At 39.2% G+C, this 27925-nt stretch overlaps 1 protein-coding gene across 1 annotated transcript in view; it reads right to left on the bottom strand.

Annotated features, from left to right (window-relative positions):
• Positions 1–27925, bottom strand: part of cep112 (centrosomal protein 112) — a 192486-nt gene that overhangs the window by 28693 nt on the left and 135868 nt on the right. Inside the window, exon 23 of the mRNA XM_088338786.1 lies at positions 8329–8418. Coding sequence (XP_088194912.1) covers positions 8329–8418 — 90 coding nt within the window. The remainder of the gene's footprint in view (positions 1–8328; positions 8419–27925) is intronic.

Raw genomic sequence — 27925 nt, 5'->3', positions numbered from 1 at the left:
ATAGTGAGAGGGGGGAAAGAAAAAGAAATGTAAAGACAGAAGGAGAGAAAAAAGAATGAGAAAAAGAGAGAAGGGGAAAAAGCAAGAAGGGGAAAGCAAGAGAGAGTAAGAGAGAAAATAGAGAGAGAAAAAAAGGAAGAGCAAAAAAGAAGGTAAAAAGACAGAGAGAAAGAAATAAAGAGGAACAAAGAAAAGAGAAAAAGAGACAGAGATTGAAAGAGAGAGAGTGTGAAAGGTAAAAAGGAGGGAGAGAGAGAGAGAGAGAGAGAGAGAGAGAGAGAGAGAGAGAGAGAGAGAGAGAGAGAGAAAAAAAGAAATACAAGTACAGCGTTTGTGAGAGGCACCTGGCTTTGGCAACATTAAGTGGACATATTTCAACCTGCAGCTCGTTTTTCTCTTGCGCTTCCCTCAGCATTGTCTCGTGGGCCGGATTCAATCCCTTAACGGGTCTGAACCGGCCCGCGGGCCGCCTTTTTGAGACCCCCTGATCTACATTGTTCTAACTGGTGTTTTGATTTACTGTTATGAGAGAGGCCTTGTGTCCTATCAAACCACCTGCAGGACTCAGGCTGGATGAAAGACTGGTGTCAAGCTTATTGCTTTGGAATTTTCCACTAACTTCAGTGTTCAACCCATTTGGTAGATAAATGATTCTGAGCCGCAGCATGGCGGCGCAATGGTTAGCGTGTGTGCGGCACAGTTCTGAGGTCATGAGCTCAAACCTTCCTGTGTGGAGTTTGCATATTCTCCTTGTGCCTGCCTGGGTTTCCTCTGGGCTCTCTGGTTTCCTCCCACATTCCAAAAACATGCATGTCAGGTTAATTGGCCGGTCCAAATTGTCCTTATGTGTGAGTGATCTTATCAATCGTTATCTTTCTCTGTGTGCCCTGCAACTGGCTGGCAACCAGTTCAAGATGTCCCCTGCCCACTGCTCGAAGATATCTGGGATGGGCTTTTAATTCTCCTGAGAGCAGAATCTGGGAAAAGATGTTAGATGAGGTAGAGAAAAATAAGCAGGGAAGGAAAGAGAATGAAAAGGTTATATCCATACATCAAAACTGTAAGGTCTTTTTTGAGTGTGATTATGTTGAATCAGATGGTGTGAAGACAAATTATTCATTTTACATTTTTATCTGCCTTCATATCAAGCCATACATTGAAAAAATAATTCTTCTTGTAAAAATACGAAATGTTACTGTGTTGAGGTGAATCTGATGAATATATTTAACAATGACGATCAGGTGAATGAAATTTCTTTTTCATGTAATAATGTACCCCATTATTATAATTTGTTTTGTTGAATGATTTATCTTTAAAAGTGATTGGGGCAGGACGAGACTGAAATGAGCTCCGACTTTTTCTCGACAGCCCTTGTTTTCCCATCTGGTTTCTCAATTGTTTCATAAAGTAGTTGATTTATAATTCTTGTAATAACCTTGTATTTGAATGAGAGTAAAGAGTTGACGGAGTAAAAAAAATTGTCAATCAAAACATCTGGGTTGCAAAACAACACGGTTAAAACAAACCGCCTAAGTGAGCAGATTGAGGTTTTTATTACAATGAGCCAATTTTAAAAACAGTTAATCTGGGCTAGTGAGTCTATATAACAAGGCTTTAATAGTTACAAATGTACTTTCAAAATGTCTCACAATCAACCATCCATCCATTATCTGCACCACTTATCCTCAGTAGGGTCGCGGGTGTGCTGGAGCACATCCCAACTATCTTTGAGTAGTGGGCAGGGAACACCCTGAACTGATTGACAGCCAGTCGCAGAGCACACAGGGACAGACAACTTACTCGCTAATTCATACCTAGGCAGGCACAGGGAGAAAATGCAAACTCCGCACAGGATGACTGGTAGCTGGATTTAAACCTATGACCTCAGAACTGGATTTCATGTTCAATCAAGACTGACTTCAAATTCTTGATGACAAAAAAAAAAGTTTTCCTAAAACAGATTTTGACTACAGCCCCTTTTCAAATGTCGCCGATCAAGTGCGCCGTTGCGGTTGTTTTGAAGACTGCATAGACGGCGCGTTCGTCATTTTCCCCGCTCAGTCATGCTGAAATTACAACTTTTTCATCTAAATATAGCCCTCAGATGGTGGTGTCCCGTCGCTACTGTCACACGCCGTGTTTTTTTGACAGCTGCCAGCGGAAAGGAACAAGCCCGCACCGCTTTCAACATTCAAGTGAAGTTTCTCACGTTGCCGGGAAGGTTGATGTATGCTAATGAAGATGCGTGTAAGTCGTTGCCAGGAAGACTTTTTTTGCCGCAAAAGTGACACAAAACCTTGTCAGGAACAAGGCGGTACTTCAAAAAAATACACCACTCACAAAGTTTGCACCTTCCGCACGCAATGAGTCGGTGGCGTCAGTTCACTGAGTAGCGATTTGAAAGATGACGTGCTGAAAGAACCTCTTAAAAAAGGGGCAGGAAAAGATGTGGCATCAGATCTGGCGGAGGGTGTGGGAAATAACATGGTGTTTTTCAAACTTTACTGAAGAAGAGTACACGTTTGGCATAAGAGAAATCTCCCACAATAGTGTAATTACAACAACTGTTTTTTCGACACACACAAGAAACACTGTGGGAACAATATATGAACTGAAAACTGAAATATTTGAACACTTAAGTCGCTCTTAAATTTGTCTTGGACCTGTGGACTGTAGAATCAATAATACTCCTTTTAAAACGGGGCAACAACAGGAGTAGTGAGGTGTGCCGATTGAGTTGTCTTTAAAATGTTGAAAGTAGAATATTTTCTTTATAAAATGTGTGTTAACAATGCCCAACTGAGTTCAAAGAGCGCTTATATAGATTTTTCTCAGCACGTTTAACTGCTTTTATTTTACTGTTTTCAGAGCTGTTCGGGACACGCTGCACATTAGGAAACAGGAAAGGGGAGAGGGTGGTGGAGAGGGTTTTTATGCTTGTCATCATAGTTTATTGTCAATGTAGCATGGAAAAAGGGAACGTTACTGTTTCAAATACAGTACAACCATAACTCAAGTCAAGTCAAATTTATTTATATAGCCCTTAATCACAAAAATGTCTCAAAGGACTGCACAGGATTACACTGACACAATTACTCGATCTTGAACCAACATGCGGGCAAGGAACAACTCAAAAACCTCAGCGTGAGGAAAAAGAGAAACCTTGAGAAAGGAGAAATGGATCGAAAAAGATGATTTTTTTCGAGCACTTTTAAGAAATGCACAAACTCCTTCACGCAGCAAAGGCCAACTGAAACAGTCTGCAACGATGACACAAGCCAGAAGATGCCGTCAAGTGAGTTTCAAATTTCAGAGAAAACCTTTAAGAATTCGTCCTGAAAATAATTCACCAGTGATGGGTCATTGTAAAGTTTTAAGAAATCTGATTTTTAATTCTCGTGATGTTTTAGTGATTGCCTGAGCCTATTTTAACACTAGTATTATCATTATTATGTTATTATAACACAGTAATAACAACAGTAACATTAGGATAGAACCGAAAAAGAAAAGCAACAACCCTGGAAGAGCAGCCAAATATAATGCAGCCAACAAGTTAGAAAAAGCATGAGAGAAGCAAAGGAGTAATGGATCGAAAACCAATGCAATAAGTTAGAAGAGTACCTCAACAATAAAAATTTAAAGAACGCCTTCCAGATTGAAAAATACCTCACACAAACAAATCATGCAGCATTCCGGATGAGGCAGGGAATACGCTAATGAAGAAAAAGAGATCAACAGAATACAACTCTAAAATCTACAACTAGCCGACACAGGGCGACCCTGAGGTCCTTAAGAATTACAGCCAAGGGAAAGGTGACGACTTCCCTATCCTCAGAAAAGAACTGGCAGAAGAACGGAAAATCTCCAGGAATCGACATAAACCCCATCGGAACTCATACAAAATGGTGGTGAGCAAACTATACAATCTTGACAAAGATTCGCAAAAATATCTGACAGTGGCCCTCTTCATGGTCAAAATTGCTAGTAAATATGCTACCAAAGAAAAGAAACCTTCAACTATGCTCCAACTACAGAATCATCAGTCTCATCAGCCATGCAAGGAAGATTATGCTTAAAATCCTACTGAAGAGGCTGAAAACAACCTAGCCGAAGAACAGGAAGGTTTCAATAAGGGAAGGAGCACCACAGAACAGATATTTTATCTGTGCATCCTATGTGTTTATCACCACACTTGTGCCAAAAAACAATATCAATTTTGTCAAAATGTATCTTCTTTTTTTTAGAACAGTTTTTCGGGGGTTTCGTTTTCACCGGAAGGATCCAGTGAAGTGGGCTATTCTAAACAAAATCATCCAACAGCTTATTTTGAATGACAGGACCTAATCTTTTGGGAAGTTGACCAAATTTGGGGGACATGCTATATTTGGGTATCGTGGTAGGGCTTAACTGATTTAAACAACCATCCATCAATCCATTATCTGCACCGCTTGTCCTCAGTAGGGTCACTGGTGTGCTGGAGCCCATCCCAGCCATCTTTGGGCAGTGGGCAGGGGACACCTTGAACTGGTTGCCAGCCAGTTGCAGGGCACACAGAGACAGACAACTCACTCGCTCATTCATACCCAGGGAGAATTTAGACCGGCAAATTAAACTGACATGCATGGTCTTGGAATGTGGGAGGAAACCGGAGGAAACCCACGCAAGCATGGGGAGAACAGGCAAACTACACCCAGGAAGGTTCGATCTCATGACCTCAGACCTGTGCCGCGGACGCGCTAAACACTCAGCCGCCGTGCTGCCCTAATCCGAACAACAAAGCTCAATTTCTTTTTTCAAAACAACCTTTATCGTTTGGGAACAAATTTAATTCAGCATTTTATTTAACAACAGCATTTTGTGTATGTGTGTGTGTGTATATTCGTTGGTGCTTTGCAAATATTTAGAAAATTGGTCAATTTTTTGTCATAAATCTTGTCTGGGACCACATTGTGTTATTCTGGACCCATTATTTCAATAAGAAACAGTCCTGTAACTATGAACACATAAAATTCCATTGATGTATATTTGCAATAAACATGTTTCCAAGTTTAAAAGTCAATATTTACACAAAGATGTCCTTCTTATTGGCCAGTTTATTTCTTAAGGCTGGTACATATCTTGGAGGTTTTGGAAGTACAGGTATTGTACATAGTTTGCTTAGCCTCAACACACAATAAATAGAGATTTAGAATCCAGGCCAATCTAGACTCAAAAAGACCACATCGACAAGAAGAGGCCCACTAGGAAGGACAAAACACCACATGGAGGACACACGCCATGTGAGAAAATCTCATCCAGTGTCATGTCACAATTCTGATAGTCGTAACTCGAAAGTCACCGAATTTGTCACTTGCATAGATCTTCGTCTAGAAATGTCAAAGTCCATGTACAGCAGTATAATATCTCATCTCATCTCATCTCATTAGATGCACCGCTTATCCTCAGTACGGTTGCGGGGGTGCTGGAGCCCATCCCAGCAATCATCGGGCAGTGGGCAGGGGACACCCTGAACTGGTTGCCAGCCAATTGCAGGGCAAACAGTATAATATTTTACAGAAAAATGATAACTCTGATTTGAGCTGTCATTCAGTGTGTACCAAGCCTTCCAACAAATAAGCAGTTGAATTGTAGAAATGAAACAGGTCAAATTCACAAACACCACATTTTTTAAAGGAAGCCTTTTAATTAGCAGGCACCGGATAACATGTGGTCTGGAAACAACCCCTGATTGGTTCAAACTGCAGTCCAGTTTGCCTTGATTGAACAGCAACACTCTTTGCAGCCTAATTTTTAGACAAATACAAATAAATACGATTCTTGTTTTTATGCACGTTGTTTTTATGAATTTTCTTTTATTAATGAAATTATTTTGTTTGGGCAGCACGGCGGCGCAGTGGTTAGCGCTTGTGCGGCACAGTTCATGTCATGGGAACCTGTCGTGGGTTCAAATCCAGCTCCAGACTTTCTGTGCGGAGTTTGTATGTTCTCCCCGTGCTTGCGTGGGTTTCCTCCGGGCACTCCGGTTTCCTCCCACGTTCCAAAAACATGCATTTCAGGTGAATTGGCCGGTCCAAATTGTCCCTAGGTGTGAATGAGCGAATGAGTTGTCTGTCCCCGTGTGCCCTGCGATTGGCTGGCAACCAGTTCAGGGTGTCCCCTGCCCACTGCCCGAAGATGGCTGGGATGGGCTCCAGCCCCCCCGCGACCCTAATGAGGATAAGGGGTACGGCTAATGAGATGAAATGAGATTATTTTGTTTGTATTTAGGTGAAAAGAAAATTCTACAACATATGTATCTCTTCAATAACAATTCAATTGCTATGTTTTTATCTACTTTTCAATATGTCTGCAGCTGTATGGGCAGTGTTATTAAATATTTACGATGAGTAACTGATAAGTTCATTCTGCTTGTTCTCTTTTTTATTTTTGACTATTAGTCCTCACTGTTGTTTGTTATTTTGACTATTAGGTACTGTTTACATCATTGTCACTATCGGTTAATAATGCTGCTGTTCTTTGATTTCTGCACTTTGTAGGGTGTATGTGACTTTTGTAACATAGAAAATTTAATAAAAAGATAAAGCTAATGGAAGGACTTTTTGAACAATTTGATTTTTTTTTTATTTTAAGGATTTTTGTACAGTCTTGTCCTGTTCTCCTTGCATGTTCAAGCTTCATCGAGTTCTTCTTTCCTATTTTTGATTGTCTACTAATCTATAGTAATATCAATAACTATATATTTGTGCTGAAATAATATGAGTTTATTAGGTATTGTTTATACTAAATTTAAGAAGTAGATTTTCAAATTATGTTACCATAAAAAAAGAACTACAAGTGAAATAGAGTAGTTCTTAGCAAAAGGGTATTAGCCTTTTAAAATTAATTATCATTTAAATAAATGAATGAGGGAGACCAAAAAAAATCCACATTTTATTTTGCTTGATATAAAAAAAAAGAACATCTGGTTTCATCTACATGTACATTTTTCTGACGAATTGGCACAGTTGCGTAAACCAGGTTTTTATGCTTCTTACACATACTGAGCAGCGCTAATGCTGAGCTTGGATGGCAATTCTTGCCCCTAATGCTAGCAGCCGTGTTGGTGATGGTAGCTGCTGCTGTGTCGGCAACTAAAGCCTGAATGCAAGCTATATTTCTGACATTAGTTGCCAAATTCTAACATCTGAGTCAGCACAAACTTATACCCAGTACAGGCTAAAGACTAATCATCCACTTCAGGTCGTAGCCGTACAGCAGTGATGTCAGTAAACAAGAGGGGAGGGCAGAAGGTAAGGAAATTCACAAGGGCAAAGCAATGATGGCCAAATGAGCACCACTGCAGAAGAAGGAAAAAATATGTTTGACCATTCTTTAAAACGTTTAAAAGGTGAAATATCTCATATCTTTAACAATATTGTCATCGGTTTTACTCGGCAATGAAAGGTCCTGGCCTGACTCTCTTTTTGACCCCAAAATTTGGTCCAGCTATCCAAGATAAAAAGAGCAGCATAGCGGCTCATCGTTCTTGCATAATCGGTAAAAAAGAGTAGCAGGGTCTGGGGGACTGACCGTTTTCCCCCCAAAACGCTGACGCCTTTGTGCAGATTTAAGACAACTGAACAAGAACAGTGTGTGACAAGTGTGTACAAGGTTCAATGGGTAGATCAGAGCGAAGGATTTTTTTTTTTTTTTGGAACAGTCTCTTGTGCCAGTGTAGTCATTAGTGCTTTCTTGGCGGTGTGTGTCAAGGTCATGTCAAGTCAAGTCATTTTTATTTGTATAGCACTAAATCACGAAGAGTCTCAAAGGGCTTCACAGATTATTACACTATATTACACAGACTATTTTTCAGCCGACGAGAAGAGTAGGTTATTCATATGCTATGGAGTAGAAGTGAGTTTTAAGTTTAGATTTAAACATTTCCACTGAGGTTGCAGATCGGATCTCAGGGGGAAGAGCATTCCACAGCACCGGTGCCCGGATGGAGAACGCTCTCGAACCAGCAGAACACTACACAGCCTGATTACAGGGCATACTTGAGAGTCACAGGGGGAGTTTCTGTGTGTGCATGTGTGAGCTCACAGACTTCCCTACGAACACGGATGGATGTGGCATTCCTAGCCGGAGCCAAATGTTGAAGAATTTGGGAAATACGTGAGGGGGCACATCTTTTGAGAATGCTTGCCTGAACAAAGTGGGGGGATATAGTTTGATGTCATGTTCTCTGCTGAGGACAGTAAGCGCTGTACATCAAACAGAAGTGTGACGGACTACTGCAATGCAATGTTGAGCCGGAACAAGGAACGCAAACAAGGAGTGTCCTTTTACCTTTTCTTTGTTCTCCAGCTCTTTACTGAGCAGCTCTTTCTCGGAACTGCGCAGCCGCCTCTGAAGACTTTCCATCTTCTCTTGGAGAGCCTGAGGAAAAGCAGAAGACATTCTGAGCTGTTGACGGCTATCAAAACATGTGGAAGGGATGTGAGCATAACCCAACGTGGGGCTGACATTGGTTGGGGCCCTATTTGAATAAGAAATATATAGGGGCGAATTTGAATGACGTTGCTTACTGAGAGATGGACAAAAAACAAAGAAAGAGAAAAAGGTGGATCTACAATACAATAGATAAAGGGAGTCAAACTTGGTAACTGGTTCAGGCTTACAGTTTTTTGGGCTTAAAGTTGGACGTGTCGTTTGAGGTGTCTTTAAAAAGTTGAAAGAGGAATATTTTATCTATTAAGTATGTGTTACAATGTCCAACTGAGTTCAAAGAGCCTTTTTACTTTTTTTTTTCCACGTGCTTTTCTGATTCATTTTACTTTTGCCAAAACTGTTCCAGGCGGAACACATTGGCAAAAAGGAATGGGCAGACAAGGTGGGGTGGGGGAGTTGACTGTTTTCCTGCTCGTCCCTACAATTTTTTGTTAGTGTAGCACTCAAATATTAAATGTTAGAAAAGGCCCGTTTTGACTGCAGTCCGAGCGCTAACCCAAACCTCAAAAAGATGCAAAAAGAAAATTTTATTAGTGTGTCTAAGGAAAGTACGCGCAACATGAGGAGCTTGAACAAGGCTACAATGATGACACAAGCCAGGAGATGGCGGCAGCGAGTAGGAAAGTTTCAAATTCCGAACTGATTTTTCTTTCCAAGTGCTAGTTAAACTGGGTATTGATAACTATTTCTTGAATCAATTCCATTTTAATTCACAACATTTTACATTGATCATTTTTTTCTGACCAGATTAAATGTATTCCAATTTAATCAAACATTGATGAATATATATGTATTTATGGAAAAATAACTTACATGACCTCATTTAGGTTTTAGATCAGAGGACGTTGTAATAATAGTCTGTAGTTTGCAATAATCCGTGGTCTCTGCAGCCCTTTCAGACTCCTTGTGATTAAGGCAATACAAATTAACATGACTTGACTTATTTGATATCAAATTAAATCCCACATGTGCGATGTAGGTGTAATAACTGATAAAACTATTTACTTTATTTTTGTTGAATACAACTTTCATAGTTAATTTTGCTGCTTTTTGGGCATGGAACAAAAAAAAAAAACCCGCATCAACCACAAATTTACAAAAATATTTGCACAAAAACTGCTGTACAATACAATGACCTAAAACATAAACGCTGCCTCAGGGAGTAGGCTGAGGCCAAAGCTTTTAACTGCCTTAAGGTTGGGCACATGTTTCTTTAGTTGTCTTTCAATATAAACGACTCCTCCCACCCCGGCCACAACCTCCTTGATCCATTGCCCTCTAGTAGGTGCTACAGGTCCCTTTAAACAAGGACTAACCGGTTCTGTGACAGTTTTCTCCCCAGGGTCATAACCATACTAAACACGTCAAGTCAAGTCATGTTTATCCGTATAGGCGTTAATCACAAGGAGTCTCAAAGGGCTGCACAGACCACAGATTATTGCAAACAACAGACTATTATTACACCATCCCCTGATCCAAAACCTACATGAGGGCAAGGAAAAACTCAAAAACCTCAACACAAGGAAAATGAAGAAACCTTGAAAAGAGACAACATAAAATATATATCTTACTTACGTATAGAAAACAAGTATTCCTATTTTTTTTTACTTATCTTGCAATTATGTTGCATCTTAATGTCATTGCACAACTTTTCCATCGTTCTGATGCACTTTCATCTGAAGCCTGTCTCTAAGTGCTACGTTGTAAATGTGTGTGATGTTATTTTGATTCTATAAGACTTTATAACGTGTTAATCCTGGAGAGCCATGTCTAATTTTGCTGTAAACAATGTGTGTTGTTGTCACTGACAAATAATACAAATTTAATGCTATCAAGGAAAAATAAAGTTTGGAAAAATACAGAAATTCACAAAACTGCAGTACTTTGAAGATCCTTAGAAGACTTATATTCATTGAAAAAACAAATGTAATATCAATTAATGAATTCATGATTTAATATAGGATTACCTAAACTGAAATGTATATTGATTCATCTTTTTTTTTTTTTAAACATCCATTTTTTTTTACTGCAATTCAAAAAGTGAATCGCCATGAACACAACTGCAACATATTTGTGCAACAGACATTCAAAAATCCACCTGGAAAGACAAAACCTGTAAACTGAAAAATGTTTACCTAATATAAAACAACACATTGAATTTGGCCTACCGGCAATTTCAAGAACAACTTTTTATGCAGGAAGAGCAGAAAATGCTCGCCAATGTTGTCATTTTCTTAGGTGATCTTTTATATGTTTTTAAGTGTTATTCTTTTTTTGGATTTGTATAGCTTTTCATGGCCAAATTCAAGCACTTAAGGATTTTCAAAGCCAATTTTCCTATTTCTCCACTCATACGAACCCTGTAAATTGCATTGTCTATCAAAATGTACACATATTGACCTTTTGGTGTCCAGCCACTTCTTGACAGTCAAAACATTTTGTGTGGTTTAATCAAAATCACACACAACAATAAGCAGAACCTAAAACCCTGCTAGTTTCCACACTATCACAATTATCTGCTTAAGTCTTGTCAAAATGTGTTTTTTCTGCAGTCAAACTGCAATAGAGCACAGAAAAGCATCGATACAGGAAGTGGTCTGCATCTCCATTTCAGATAAATGAGCTTCCATACAGTTCGGTGTCAACTTTCGGGTTTTCTAGCGCATCATTGAAGTCAAACAAAGACAGAAACAAAGAGAGTGGTCATAGCCAATTGCTCACTGCATGTTGACGGGTAATAATTATGTCATAACGCTAATTACGGTGACGCTGACCTCATTAAATTCTTTTTAAAGACGAGGGCAGACTTTCTCGCTCAGGGATTAGCAAACTTTCCCAGGCGTAACAAAGTCAATCATTCATGGGATTTATTATGCATTTATTATTTCAGTAACAATAAAAGAGGGTCATTATCTTATATTTGTCGATTGCTTTTTCCCAAATGGGCGGCAGCATCAAAAAACCCTGGCTCTCTAAGGTATCCAATAAGAAGAAAAAGGGAGGAAGAGAGAAACTAATACTCGTTAACGCATCGTGTGTGCTCGCTGTGTGAATGGAAAGAATGGTGCAGTTTGCACATGAAACACAGAACCAGATGTTTGGAATGCACATGTGGGACACTTCATCTTTGATTATTCGGCATGAAAAGCAGAGAGTGAAAGGTGCACATGTGCAGTACACACGCAGCAACAAGTGTGTGACGGATAGTCGGGTTATGGAGGGGGTTTGTGGGCCGCAGTGAGTGAGTGTGTGTGTGTCCCGCCACTGGAGTTGAGTGAACGTGCCATGTGTGAGGTGATTTCCTGCATGTCCCAGGTGAGAGGCATGACCACCAAAATGCTACAGCAGTGGTTTTTCACCCGGTTAGAGCTACCAAACCCAATTTTTGTGCAAAATAAAATACAGCGCTACTTCTACATACGAGCTTAATTCATTTCAAGATTGTTACCGTAGATCGAATTGCTTGTGTAACGAGTGAATTTCATTAAAAACGAATTGGCCCGTCCCTAACCCAACAAAAGGATCAAAGTGAACCCCAAATAGCTATGAAACACATCTTCCTGATCCTTAAGCCCACTTTCAAATAGTAGTTACATTCAAAAGAATACAGTAATTAGATAAACAAGATGATATTACCAAAATGAAATGCGAGTTTGTTAGGAGGGAGTCTTCGGAACGAAGGTGTGTGTTTGGGTTGAAGGAGTGACAAAGGAGTGACAGCACAGAATATTTGATGATACGTAAGAACTTAGTGTACACATTAAACCAAAGTTACTGTAACTTTAAATGAACGTGAACACACAACATTTTCAAGGCACATTTGTACAATTTTTTTTGCCTATTACAGTTTTAATTTTTGCCCTTTTAGTTGGACTCGCAACACTATATGTTCAGGTATCTTGAAAGAAGATTTGTCTTTCACTCCCACTAAAAAGGTTACAGAAATGCTAATCCAAGTGTACTAAAGAAAGCTGTTGCATACCCTGTTGCCATTTTTTCTAGATGTTTCCTTCCAATTAGCCAGCAACTCTCTTATCTCCTTTATAGACGCAGCTTTTCTGGTTTGTCTTCCTCTTCGCTCTTTTTTTTAAAAACAGGAATAAAATCTCCCTCGGAATTGATTGCAGCAAAGCGCTTTGTAAATTCTTTTGCAGCTTTGTGATCAGCACTCGCTGCTTTCTCATTGTACTCTTTGGCTTGGTCACTCACACGAAGACTGCACTTATGTTTTTCTCACATTTCTTGCTATGTTTCAATTGTCATTATTCAGTTTTTTTTTCCTCAAACACCCCTTTCAGGAACCTATGGCTAAAGTCACAAAAAGGAGATGCTATAAAAAAAGCATTTGCCATTTATTTGAAAGTTGAGAATAATCTAGGTTGTCATCAATTGTACAAAGGTTACCCAAGACAGGAGTCGCAAATCAACTTTTTCTACGCTTAACATCAGTTGCAAACATTGTTTTTGTCTGATTGCATCAGAAACTAATGTTGTAAATAAGTAAAATGAGGAAACTTCAATGTAAGGGGTCATTTTTGTATTATAATTTCTTATGTACAGGTAGTATTGTTCCAATTTTTTCTGGACACAAGTTGTCAACTCTTTGATCAATAAAAGTCATTATATTACATATTGAAAGTAATGTGAATTGATGTTTTGCTTCAGAAATTTAAATACTGAAACTTTTTTTTCAATCTCCGTTGAATATTCAGAATATACCGTTCGTATAAGCCCAGCTCCAAAAATGAACAATGCAGAGGACTTTGGTTCCGCTGTAGTTGGTTAAAGAGGAAAATGACAAACAGGCGGCACATTTGCTGTGAGTCATACTTTTCAAAGCCAATATTCACAAGACGTTTAGTTTCTTTGCATCTTCTTTTGATCATAAGAAAAACTGAAGTGGAAAAAAAATAACACCAAGTGCTGTCCTTCCCAATCAGCAGAAAGCAAAAAACTTTAGTAGAGTCATTTCAAGATTGAAGCGTTGACTTAAAAAAAGGTATGCTGTTCACAGTCTTGATGTTATTAATCGGGCTTCTTTGCAGACGGTCTAAATCACGCCCCATCGCTGCCCACATCGCAACAAGCGTTGCTGTCGATTTCATCATTCTATTTTGTTTATCATCAGCCGAATACTGCTTTTTACTGGAAAAACATTGAAGAGTACAAGCGAGCACATTGCAGATTATGTGCTTAGTCTGAGCATGAGGAAAACCTTGCCCTTGTGTCAACAGCAAATCATGTTCACTCTAAGCAACACTTTCCACAAACAATACATTGCATAGCGAAAAACTGTAGACTAGAAGCCACTGCAAGCAATTTATTTTTCTTTCATGTTTTAGTATTGTCCGTTGATACTTTCTCAACATCCGTTGCGGCCTGGTCATCCTGGAAGGTGGATTACCTTATGTGCGCTCCCTCTCAAGGCTTTTTCATTTTCCACATGAGATTTTTAAATTTTTCTCATGGAGGTTTGGGGTTGGGGTACAGTATAAGGGCAGTCTGTGTAGCCCTTTGAGATTTTTCAAGACCTTTTAATGCCTTTTGAAATCAAATTTTAGATTAAGACAACAGCAAAAATCCAAAATAGAAACAAAACAAAAAAGGACAAATAATTCTTGCACACAATACATCATGCCTCCTACACATTACCTGATACAGCTTTTAGCCATGGCAAAAAAGTTTCGTCGGACAGACATTTAAATTAACGCATTTCTATGGTCCAAAGTAAACATCTCTGTACGAAGCTGCTATGACAAATGCCTGCTCTGAAAAGCCCAACTGAAACCACATCACAGTTTTGATAGTTCCATTATTGTGGTCACGCAATGTTGCCAAGAAAGAAAATCATCCATCCATCCATTAACTGAACCACTTATCCTCAGTGGGGTCACCGGGGTGCTGGAGCCCATCCCAGCTATCTTCAGGCAGCGGGCAGGGGACACCCTGAACTGGTTGCCAGCCAGTCGCAGAGCACACAAAGACAGACAACTCACTTGCTCGTTTACACCTAGGGACAATTTGGACCGGCCAATTAAACTGACATGCATATATTTGGAATGTGGTTCCCGCTGGAAACCCTTGCAGACACGGGCAAAACATGCAAACTCCACATGGGGAGGCTGCGGTAGCTGGACATGAACCCTGAACCGCTGCACCATGGGGCTGGGCGGTAACCACCCAGCCGCCGTGCCGCACCGAAAGGAAATCTGTGGAATATTAATAAAACAATTGATAAATGTCACTAAATCTTTTTGATTCAAACAAATATACATTTCAATAATGTGTTCACATTTTTAAGACTTTCAAAAATTGGATTTAAGACACTTTAATGCCAATGAATTTAATGCCTTTAAAAACTTTTCAAGGATCTGCAGGAATACTGGATGAAGGGCTATGGAAATAAACATGATTTGACTTGACTTTGGTCTTGTCACTCAAAGACTGCCAGGCTGTCAACAACTTAGAAATTTCACCTAGTGTGCCAACCCTAATTTGAGAAACGCTGATCTATCTTACCTTTTAGAGCTTTTCTAAATTGCTGTATTCATTCCTTGCCAAACAGCTCAGGCAGCAGGTATTGAGAGTGGCTTATCTAACCAGCAAAAGATCAGTTTAATGTCACACACAACTAGAGGCAAAATCATTTGCATTTTGCCCATTTGGGAGCAAGCAAAGGCCAATATAAAAATAAAGACAGGTGGGAATGCATGACAGATGGCGATAATGAACACCAGAGTATTAGTTGTCTGGAAAAAGGTTAAAAAAACTCAGACTTTGGGACACATTCAAGTATGACTTGAGCAACAAAGGACGAAGAATGGAATGTAAAGAATGGTACTTCAAAGTCAGCTGCGTTTGTTAAGGTATTCGCCTCTTGAGCACCTGGAGCCAAGTAAGAATGTTCTAATCTCACATGGAACATTGTCTTTACAGTTTATGTTCAATGATGATAATCATCATCAAGTAGAAAGCGTCTTTGGCGACACAAAACACATCTCATGCCTTGTAAAAAGTTAACAACCAGGTGCAGCACCTCAGAACTACCCGTTTCGCCAGTTTTACAACCTTTGCATGACGGTTGCCTTGGCCGTCGTACTGCACGGGGTTTACACAAGCGCCGTTCGGCAAGCTTCAAAGCGCTAACGCTCGTGCGGCACATCAAACAAATGCGGCGGCCGAGGTTTTAGGGTGTCGTTTCTCGGCTCATGTCAATTGAATTATGACTGGCAGCTTGTAAACATCGACGGTGCCCAAACTGACTTTTAGTGTGGGTCCTGCCCAGGAAGCTTTTTTCCCCCTGAATTGAATTGCTTTTTTCGGGTGAAGAGGAAGTGTTGAGCATTCCACGGATTAAACTTAGACTAAGACCTACGAGTGACTTCTACCAAATCCACTGCAGTCAGAAGCAAGGGTGACCATAGATTGAAATAACTGATCAACTTGTCAAAATCTTCATTGCAAGAAAATAAGTAGGCAATAATCTGTTTTTTTTTCTCCCCTTTTAAGGATTCACACACCTTTTTCATGGCCAATACCTATCTATTATTAAAGTCCCAATGTGTAATTTTTGACCACTAGATGGCACTCTGTTGTCTTGTACAAGCGAGGGCCACTGCACAGCGTGGAGGCATCCTGCCAGACAAGCATGTTGGGGACCTAAGTGGGAATTCCACGTGTCTTGACCTATTATTTTGTCTTTAATCCTTATAAAAATTAACACTGGTATGATAGTTTATCTATTTTTGCCTAGTATTGGAGTACATGTTTTCTTTTTACTGAATTAAATAAAGTTTCTTTGTACCACTTGGAGGCACTACATTTTACACACCGTCCCTTTAAGGACTTTCAAAGCCAGTTTTCCAATTGTTTCAGTACCATTAAAAGAAGAAATCCAGTGTGAACCCTGTATTTTGCAGAACCACAAATATGTCTGTGATTTAAATATGTGATTTTTAATTTTGAAACTGCATTCATCACAGGAATGTATTTGTGGATCCGAACGATACAAAGGTATGTATTTTTTAGATGAATCTCTCCCTACATAGGTGTTGGGTGAAATGACAGTAATATGTAGCTTACATTTTCAGTTGCAGAAAGTTCTTCTCATTACAGTTTACCACTGAGAAAGGCTACCATGATTTTTGCTCATGGCCCATAACAAATGTCCATATATGATACATAATCCTTGCAAGAATACACATTTCATAGTGTCCTGTTTAGGTGTAGCATGAGGCTGTCCTGTTCGGAGCGGCCCATTGGGAAAGATAACGCGTCATAGGAAATTGCCATACAAACTAATGCCAGTAGCCGTTAATCACGAAGAAGACATGCAATGGCAAAGCCACCAGAGAGCAGTGTCTGCTTAATTCTTGAGCTGACTTAACGAGAAACATGGCAACAATTTCAAACATCTACAAGCACTTTAGCCAAAATACAAGCACTTTTCAATATTTGAAAACACAACATTAAAATCCACGCATTTTCAAGGGTATCAAGCACCAATATGAACCCTGTGTTTTGGATTTCAACTTGCCCTTGAAGCAATTCTTCATGGAGGACCAATTCTGCAGTATGCAAAAAAAGGATTAATAAATAGATGAATTAATACCTACTAATATATGCCCTATAAATAAAGGAACACCTGATAACCTAGAAGAATGACATAAATGCAATTTATTAATCCATATATGCATTTAGTCTTTTATTTATTTTCACGTGTATTGTTTTCATGTTGCATATTTTTGCCCTTTATTTTATTGTGTATTTTCCATGACAAAATGTTATTCAATTGAGGGGTGGGGCAAACTGGCAAAGCGCTTAACCTATTGGTGGACCAATTAACTGCAATGCCTTTTCCCCCCTAGCTCGCAGGAAGCAGCCAAAAACATCACGAATGAATCCAGAGGTGAAAATTTCGGGCAACTGGGTCACCTCCGTATTGAAATAACATTTTGTTATGACAACATACATAACAAAAATACATTAAAAAACAACTTGAAATAAATAAATTAAGGAATAAATGACAAAATGCATACAAATGAATTAATTGCACCTTAATTATAGCTCCCAGTTGAGTTTGTTCATGTTTGTGGTGAGTTGGTTTAGATGTAAAGCTGCATTTACTCAACTGCTAATGGAAATAAATTGTTAATACATTCAATGGAGAACATTAAAATCCTTTTTTTTAACATTATTTATAAATGTAATTTGTTTTATCATCTGTGATTATATTTTTTAGGGTAGTCTACAAATATAGGCTGAATGATAGAGCATACTATTGAAAAACAAAGCTGATATAGTCTGGTTTCGGCCCCTGAGCCAAACTGAATGTAACATCCCGGATTTAAGCATTTATTTGTAGGTGTTTATTCATCTACACATTTATTGCTACATATGGCAAGATCGGTCCTTCATAATACTCTGAAAAATAACAAAAAAAAAAAAACCCATACAACCAACAACAATGAGCAGACAAAATCAAAAAATCATGATGCAATGAAAACATTGCATACAGTTTAACATAGTTGTTCAACATGACAGAAGATGCGATTGAGATGTTTTTGTTTGACGAAAAAAACCGAACTGCTTAAAAGTTGTCAAGATGTAAAAAAGATCTAAGTGCTGATTGGCTCATGATTGCCCTTGGTAATACTGCTCAGTACGTTGACGGTCTTCCAACTAGTAACCACCGTTTCTCGTGAAGGTGCCAGATGAATAAATCAACTTGAAGTTGTGAGGAAACTTTATTGCGTATCCAGTGGGACCCTAAAGCTTACATATATCCATGCTGTCCCGGAAGAAGACCTGCAGACCTGAAGAATCAACCCCTCCCACGGCCCCTTCAAGGCCACATCTTTAACATAAAACCACTTGTGATTCCCGCAAGTGTGACGCAGTATCTTTTGTCGATCTTCTGGGAAGCGAGACTTTGTAGTGGGCTCCGTTGGTGTCATGTTTTGTCTCTTTCATGTGGCTTCTTTATTTATGCACTTCAAAAACATCTCTGAGGGTTGAAGTCATTACAATAATAAGGACTAATCGGGAGTCAAAATCGGTCCCCGGGTGAATCATAGAAAGACAGTGGAAATGTTGAGCCACAACTGCAGACAGACCTGATAGATTGACATTATGAATGTAAGACGAACACCAGCATTTCTTATTTGATCCAATAAGTCAAATTAAAAGAGCAGACAAACACCATAAATATTACTTGTTCACTTTCACTTACTTGTTGTGACTGTTACTATGGCAGCCATTAACAGAGGAAAGACAGACGATTGTATTGATTTGCACCTAAGGTCTCTTCTCAGAATTTTCAAATAATACAGGTCCGACTTACGACCGGGATCCGCTTAGACCAAGCAGTCGTTAATCCATAACAATAGCGCCATCTTCTGCCAAGACGTTATCTAGTTACTGTACTGTGAGTGTAGGGGTAGATTGCTTTTCCAGCTTTCTGACAAATTTGTTCGACGCGTTGCCGGGCTGCTACGTGTTGGGGTGGCAGACATTAAATTTGAAAAATGAGTATCTGCTAATAAAACAGGAGCATCTGCTGGAAAGAAATGAGCATCTGCTCATGGTAGTAAATCTAGGTGGATCTAAATCTAGCAGGTCAGAAGTCAGATTTTTCTTGTATTATATTGTGTGAGGCCTTATTAGTCTAAAAATTCCATTTAAGTCATATTGTATTGAGAGTACATTGGTTAATAAGTGATAGCTACCTGTTTCCATCCATTGTAAAAATATAATCGTTGATCTGACTCAGCTAACAACCAGTCACCTTTAAATTGTTTTTTTGAAGCAGGGCTTTGATTGGTTGTAAAATTAGGCCAGCGTGAGTGTGATATTGCCATAACCAGTAGCAAAATAGCAACCACCTGAGAATAATAAATGCATTTATAAAGTATTTTATTTAATATTTTAAAAATACAATAATAGCTAAAATTCTGTGGACAGGCATTGACTTATATTTTTTAGAAAATGCATTTTTGTGTCAGCATTCAGGACTTCTGTGACTTTTAGATGCAGTAAAAAAAAACAATATATATTGTTTAACTAAGTAAGAATAGCACATTAACTTGATTAAAGATCAAAATATTCAGGAGTTTCTCAGATTCTCAGAACAATACGCGGTTTATCTGCCATCCAGTCTGGAACCATAGTCAAAGAGATTTGTAATAAGCGTGAGGAGCTGGTATCCTTATAGAAAACTGGAGGGACTGAAACAGAAGAGAATGTAAAATTGGGAGGAAAGACTGCAAGAGCTGTTAAAGAGACGCAGGTAACCTACAAAGTAAAACATCTTCCATCCTACTAATTTAAGAACTTCCTAGGTCTCTGATAAGTTTAAAGTTCAGCAAAAACTCAAAATAAGGAGAGAAGACATCAATGGATTTTGAACTGGCAAGTAGAACAAGGGAGATAGCTCAAACCTTAGAAAAGAGATTCCAACCTCTACCAAAACTACTCCTAGGAACCCTTTCTTTTTATTAAAACTCTCCTAGGTTACGAAAGCAGATCTGTATTAAAGGGTGTGGAAATCTCAGAACAACAACATGATTGGCCGAGGGTGACAATTATATAAAGTTGTGAACAGTACATAACAGTCGAAACAAACAACAAAAGTGCAAAGTAATAGTCAAAAAACAAACTGGTATCTTGGGCAATCGTCTCTGCAGATGCACAATATTAAAAACCCGAATAAACATACAAAGATTAGTATCTAATACCTTTAGGAACGGATCTGTTGTCCTAATTGGAAACTTTGATTTGGGGAAGTAAAGTTAAGAGTAATCGGTCTGCTAGGGGTCACGTGTGTGGCTCTGGCAGCCAGCTGACATTGAGGAGAGGCAGTGTACCCCCTTGAACTGGTTACAGGACACACAGACTGTAGGTAATATTATTTACTGATTTTGCGAGATGATTTGCTTTTTCCAACATCTGTATTTACCACGCACAGCACACTGGCGGTTATGTTTACATCAAATTATCCATTTATTATTGGAAATCTAATTATCAGCCTTCTCTGAGGATTCTTAGATACCGTAAATTCCGGACAATAAGCCGCTACTTTTTTCCCTAACTTTCAACCCTGCGGCTTATTCAGTGATGCGGCCAATTGATGTAATCTTTCTAACGGCCGCCAGCGGCGCTCGAGTGTTGCTACCATTAACTGCCCTGTCACAGCCACCGTTTGGGATGAAAACTATATTATTATTATTAAAGCTTTGAAAACTCTCTCTGTGTACCGTCTTTCTTTGTAAATATGTGTAACCCATGTATAATATGTATTTGCAACTGTATATTTTTGTAATGTATTTATTTGTATTTATTTTAGACACTGTTTCTGATACGTTTTGCACGGGTGAACGAAAAATGAGGGGCGGAAAAAGGAGTTGCGTGAGTAAATGTGTTCATCTGATATATTTTTCCCACCCCTACCTTTGGAAATATACACTTTTTCCTTGGATTACTTTCAACGGGACCCGGACTCTGCAGGTCTGCATCAAACCTTAAGTACCGGTATCATTTTGCCGGCTGTAATTTTTGGACTGTGGACTTTAATGAAGGACATTTAGTTTCAATCGCGGGACTTGAAGTCAGGTTTGGGTTAATTTGGTGTTTGTGTTACATGTTTAAATGTGGGCGCATGCGGCTTATATACAGGTGCGGCTTGTGTATGTACAAAAAGGTCTGAATCAAGGGATCTAAACTTGACTGAATTGCTAGCATCAGCGGATATAATAGACTTTGCCTGAAGACTAACAACTATAATCGCGGAAATATGATGATTTGTTGGCAAAATGTTGATCTCAAAATGAAACCCAGGTATTTGTTTAATCTAAAGGAATAACTTCTGACTTTATAAAACATCCAAATTGCAAAGGCTATAGAATAGTAATTCATTTGATAGCTCCGCCCTATTCAATATGAGGAAACATCTCAGCTGCAGCTGCAAGTAAAGACCGCATAACAGTTCTGTACAAATGATAAATGAATGTATTATGTAGACAAAAATTATGTAATGTGTGTTGAATGTTTATTATTAGAAAACAAATTAGGAAATCAGAGGAAATAAATCAAAAAGATAAAGCAAATTTTGAAATGTATTACATTGATACACAGCTCTTGAAAAATTTATGAATGAATTAACAAAAACATTAATCAGAGTAACTTTGTATGTGCACATGCTCATCTCATCTCTCATCTCATTAGCTGTACCGCTTATCCTTATTAGGGTCGCGGGAGGGCTGGAGCCCATCCCAGCCATCTCCGGGCAGTGGGCAGGGGGCACCCTGAACTGGTTGCCAGCCAATTGCAGGGCTGTGCACATGCTGTGGTAGGCAATTGTGATGTGTCTATGGCTCAAATGTAGGGTTGCAACAACACATGGATAACATTGATTAAAAGTGGTAACCGTATTTTCCGCACTATAAGGTGCACCTAAAAGTCTTACTTTTTTTTTTAAAAGCTGACCATGCGCCTTATAATACAGTGCGCCTTATATATGGCTCAATATTAAATCGCAAGGTCTCGCAACTTACGCAACAGCCGCCGACTCGATTTCCCCCCTAACGTGGAGTAGTCTGCGGTGTATGCTGGGATTTATATACCGGCGTTTCATTGGCTAACTAATGTGTCAATCATCATTTGAATCGATCGCTATTGGCTAAAGTTATTCGGAGCCTCGGATAGGCTAGAGGGCCGAAACAAACCCTGCAATTGATCGAAAAAGATGTGTCAATCATCAGTCAAATCGATCGTTATTGGCTGAAGTTATTCGGAGCCTCGGATTGGCTAGAGGGCCAAAACAAACCCTGCAATTGGTCTAAAAAGATGTGTCAATCATCCGTTAAATCGATCGCTATTGGCTGAAGTTATTCGGAGCCTCGGATTGGCTAGAGGGCCAAAACAAACCCTGCAATTGGCCGAAAAAGATGTGTCAATCATCCGTTAAACCGATCGCTATTGGCTGAAGTTATTCGGAGCCTCGGATTGGCTAGAGGGCCAAAACAAACCCTGCAATTGGCCGAAAAAGGTGTGTCAACCATCCGTTAAATCGATCGCTATTGGCTGAAGTTATTCGGAGCCTCGGATTGGCTAGTGGGCAAAAACAAACCCTGCAATTGGCCGAAAAAGATGACTGAATAGCAAGCTTGCTAAACTACGCCATAAAGATACATGTTTCATTAGTCTGTATTTGTAAACATTTTACTCTCCTGGATTTACTACACTCACGGTTGTAAGAAGACCATGATTGCGTATCATTATTGAACGTGAGAACTTAGTTGAGCTATGCGGCTTTATATTTTCCCGGTATCTTGTTTTAGAACGATCTTGATGTTGCTGTGATGAGTTGAGTGAATTAACCTCAATTCCAAGTGTTTATTGTCATATACACAGTAAAGTTGCGAGCGAAAAAGAAAATAGAAACTAAGGAATGTCTGGCATTTCTTGAATCCCAAGACTTTAACCTTCCGAATGATATTTGAAATGACGCATTTGAGTGACATCGTACGGACACCGCATCCGCACGTGTCTACGACACGTATTTGCTTCTTTGCAAGCTTTGAGAATGTTAAGGGGGTAATCAGTTTGACTGAATCATCTGACTGTTTTGTCGACGTTCCCATTGTAGCGCCTTATAATCCGGTGCGCCTTATCTATGGAAGATATAGGACCAAAAACTATTTTTTGGGGGTGCGCCCTATAACCCGGTGCGCCCTATAGTGCGGAAAATACGGTATTAAAAGCGTTGGCAACGAATTTCATCATTGATTTGTTGTGTCGCGCGATTTATGCCATACTCAGCATGTTAACTCAATGCAAATAAGAAAGTGCATTGAATTTACTCTTGAACCGGCGACAAACTTGGAGTAGAACTTTGGGACAGCAGAGGGCGCTTCAAGACCATATTTTGATGCACGAGGTCATCTCGATCAAATTAAAGTGCAGTACAAAAACACTCAATGTATAATAAGATTTTGTGCAATAAGGTACTCTGATGTTGCTTGACTTATTTGCAGATGTATAGCATACAATTGTATGTATTTTTGTGATTGTTAGGCTTCTTGACAAACATTTTTGTGCACTATTTTTCTATCCGTCCAAAAACTTCAATATCTAAATCGGATTCATCGATTAATCCAAAAATAATCAAACGATTCGTTAGTTATTGAAATAATCGTTAGTTGCAGCCCTACGATAATGTTTGACTTAAGGAGGTTAATAGATGGGGTTTTGTGAAACCATGTCAATAATATATTTGGTGGATAAGGATTACAACTTAAATTTGCACTTCTAGGTGGATATTAGTGTTGAATGCATCTAACATGCTAATTTTAGGAAAATGTAATTGAGGTGTAAAACTACAAATAAGATACAACTCCATACAGAAAGTGAAAACATTTGAACCCCCAATCGAAGTAGTATGAGGCAGACGCGATCAGAACACGTTTTTTTGTTTTCGTTTCTAAGTTTCTCTCACTCCTTTGACTTTTATTCCAAACTTTGGAGGATTAGCGTGGCATATGCGCGCACATATACATGAGTGCTCACAGCCATGCGAGCAGGTACGGGCATGCATGAATATTAACCAAAGAAACATCTCCAAAATGTGAGCGATACGCCATCAAACGAGCGCGAGTGTGATCTCGTTTTTTTGTATACAGATGACGTGGGCCTTTCTGGGTGGTCTCCTCCCGAAGATAAGGCGAGCGAGTCTCCCTCTGGTGAAGCAAAAGCAACAGAGGGCAGCGGGAGAAAGAGGAGGAGGGGAGGAGGAGGTAAAGAAAAATGCCAGAGGCCTCTTTAAACTTGGGTGTTTTGTTAGGAGCCGCTTCAAGTGCGGCGGGGGCCTTCTATTTGCAGCGTGTTGTCAGAAGTTTCTCCCAAAGTCTGGATTAAAGAGATCCTCTAATGACACTGAGGCTGCAGCGAGCAACAAACTGCACTGCCTCCAGCCACACACATATGTGCAAGCACACACTTTAGGCTGGATACATGCACAAGGGGCATCAAGTACACACACACGAACACTTAAGTCGATGTGTGCATGACGGTCTACTGATCTGGTGGTAAATAATAAAGGAGGCGCTAACCTCAAGGAGAGACGGACGGGCAGAGATAGTAGAGACTTTCTTTTAACTGCACTTTTATCAAAAGGACTGAAGGTAAGGTAAAGGAGTGGGAAGAGGAGAAGTTGGAGGAGGTCTCCCTCCTGAAGCATTTGAGGGGAAAAACTTCTTGTCTCTGCTTCTATGTGCAAGGAGACACTTTGGTGGATATCATCCATCTGGGCTGTCAATATTTTGTGTTTTCTCTGTCACAGTTTATTTTGGGGAAAAAAGAGAAGAGTATTTATACCGCTCCCCCTTGGTCCTGTATTTCGTGACACCACTGATGAAAATAGTCAGACGATGGCTCCAGTAATAAAGACACAAAGTGAGCTACGCCCACAAGGTGAACACGCTGTTCTGTGTTTCTCGGCCTCTGTGAGCAACAGTAGAAAGAGAATCGGAAACAAGGCTGAAATATGCAACATACGCCTGTGTGGGTATTCGTGTGTGTGTGTGTGTTGTCTCAGGTTTGTCAAGTGGTGTACTTAATAGATGCTAAGTAAGTTAGTGAAAGCACTGCAAGCTAAATAAACACACTTGAAAATACTTTCAAAACTTGAATGAAAAAAAAGCCTAAATTAATATGTATACATATATACATATGTCTTAACATATATATATATATATATATATATATATAGAATAGAATAGAATTTACTTTTATTGTGATTCTTTGTAACAATGCACACAGAACGAAATGTCGATACACTTGACCCGTACAGTTAAACTGTAGCGAGCCGATGCAGCCGCAGCCAAACAGGGCGCAGCCATTTTAGTCATTAGGTGACCAAACCCCCCAATTCCAACCCTTAATGCTGAGCGCCAAGCAGGGAAGCAATGAGTACCAATGTTGTAAGTCTTAGGTATGACTCGGCCAAGGCTTGAACCAGCGACCTCCCAGTCTCAGAGCGGGCGCCCTACCATCTAGGCCACCGAGCTATATATATATGTTAATGTATTTTTTGTGTTTTGTACAAATCAATATTGTTTGTGAAATTAATCAACTTTAAGCTAAAAAAATACACAATGTCCCTTTAAGCCTGACTTCAGACATCAATTTTAGAATGTTGCGAGAGATTTATGTGTCAACCACCAAACTATAAAGTTGAGCATAGACTTGAGGGGTCTCTGTAACCCCAAGGGATGATTACCTACTTTTAGGGAAACTGACTCACATCAGGCACAGATGAAAGGCTTTTGTTGTTTAGTGAGTAATTGCCTTTTGTCGTCTGTAAACGCAAACGGTCCCTATGAGTTGTCACACTTCCCACATTCTCTCAGCATTCAGGAATGTTATCTCTCCTGCTCGTATTTCCACTCCCTCCGTCTGATTTGTGCATCAAACACGACCAAGGAGCTCTTACCTTCGGCCGGAAGAGCAATCAATTCACCAACACTGGAGCGACATGAAACATTGCGACCACAACGTGAATATCAGCGTTACGGCGGGTGAGTGGTAAGAGATGCAGAAAGCCCAGAAAAATAGACATTAGTTTGTGGTGGGCTCCCAGCAGAATGGACAAAACAGGATCGCATGTAAAACCAACATTTCTTCAATCATTATTTCAATCTGCTTAATTATAAATGGGAAAAACATACTGGTTTAGAATAATGAAAGGTGCTATACAGAATTTGAACTTATTTTACTCTCTGATGCCATCTTTTGGCTTGTGTCATCATTGCAGCCTCTGTCAAGCTCCTTATGTTGTATGTGCAAATACGTGCAATATTACGACGAGCTTGAATTAACTCTTCCTTTTTCATCTTTCTTTGGTGTTGGGTTGGCGTTAAAACTTACTTAAAGTAAGATAAAAGCCGATAAAGCGGTGGAATTTCTTTTATAAGGGCTCTTTGGACTCAGTTCGGCATTGTTAACACATCCTCAATAGAGAAAATATACAATATAACAATATAATACAACTTTTAAGGCACACGTCGAACGACGCACCCCACCTTTAAAGCCACAATGTTAACTAGTACGGAGAAGTGGAGTCAGCCAGTAAATTTCATAGATATTATGGTTCATCTTTCAAAACCTGGCTATCATAGGATGATATGTTAAGAAAAAAAAAGATTGAACAGGGGAAAAGCAGTCCTTTTAAAAACCTGTAACTGTACTTAAGAAGTGAATTAACCGATAAGCCATGAAGGTGCTGCAAGTTTTGGTTTATTTGTCACTTATTCATAACATTTATTCGTCTCGTTGGTTCTAATTCTTTCAGAAAACATTTTTTTTTCAATACGCTTATTACACAGACTGATGTGGTCGGCTGTAGCCGGCACTATCATTTTACATTTGAATCAAGAGCGTACAAAATATAGATCTATTAGTGTGCGCCAAAAAATAATAAAAATTGGAATGGTGTTTTGCTGACAGTATACGACAGATTTATAAAATCGCGATGTGTCAGACGATTGGGAGAACAAATTACATGTACAGTATATGTAGACGAAACATTCAATGCCTTTACATGGGAATAGTCTGATTGAGATCAGAAAATTGACGATATTATGTTTTTAATAAGCCGGAAACACAGAAAATGAAATACACTCTGATTTGGAACGCTAAGTGTCCAACTTAGACGGTTGATTTACTTCTTTCATGATTGGACTTGTTGAGGTAAACCCATTGGTTAATCCGATGCCTTATGCTTGACATCTTCTTTGGTTCTTTTTTTTTCTTCATTGGTGCCATGATGAACATTAAATTTGTAGTACATAATTGAATTATATACACATTAATTCTGGCCAATTTGAGAAAAAGCCCTAAGTGAATTAATTGATTGATTTATCTGTAATATTTATTGTAAAATTCGGACTATAGAGAGCACCTGATTATAAGTCGCACCCGGTACTTTTTTAAAGGGAAAACCATTTCGTACATCTATAAGCCGCACCTGACTATGAGCTGCATCTGACCACATTGAAACATGAGATATTTACAAAGAAAGATGGAACACAGAAAGAGTTTTAATATTATACGGTACCACTTTACAATCCGACAGCTTGCCGGTTGGCCGCCGGTCTTTTGATGAACAAATACGAGTCTCTGCGATGTCAATGAGATATTTCATCCCACATATAATTGGAAATCTTTAAGTCTTGGGATTAAAGATATACTCATCAGAAAAAAAAATCACGATCAGTCTAAAACAAGATACCTGAAAAGCTGTAAAGCAGGCATAATTCACCATTATGTCCCCTATCTTCAACCTCTTTGAATGTCTGCAAACTTAGCTTTGTTACATCAGGGACAATATATAGAATTCGACCGTGTAAAATTTTCATTTCAAACCACACGATGATGCCGA

This window comes from Urocampus carinirostris, chromosome 1, assembly GCF_059441175.1.
Source record: "Urocampus carinirostris isolate Australia breed hairy pipefish chromosome 1, RoL_Ucar_1.0, whole genome shotgun sequence".
Lineage (NCBI taxonomy): Eukaryota > Metazoa > Chordata > Actinopteri > Syngnathiformes > Syngnathidae > Urocampus > Urocampus carinirostris.
Note: the sequence above shows the minus strand (reverse complement) of the source record. Positions and strands in the feature narration are given on the sequence as shown.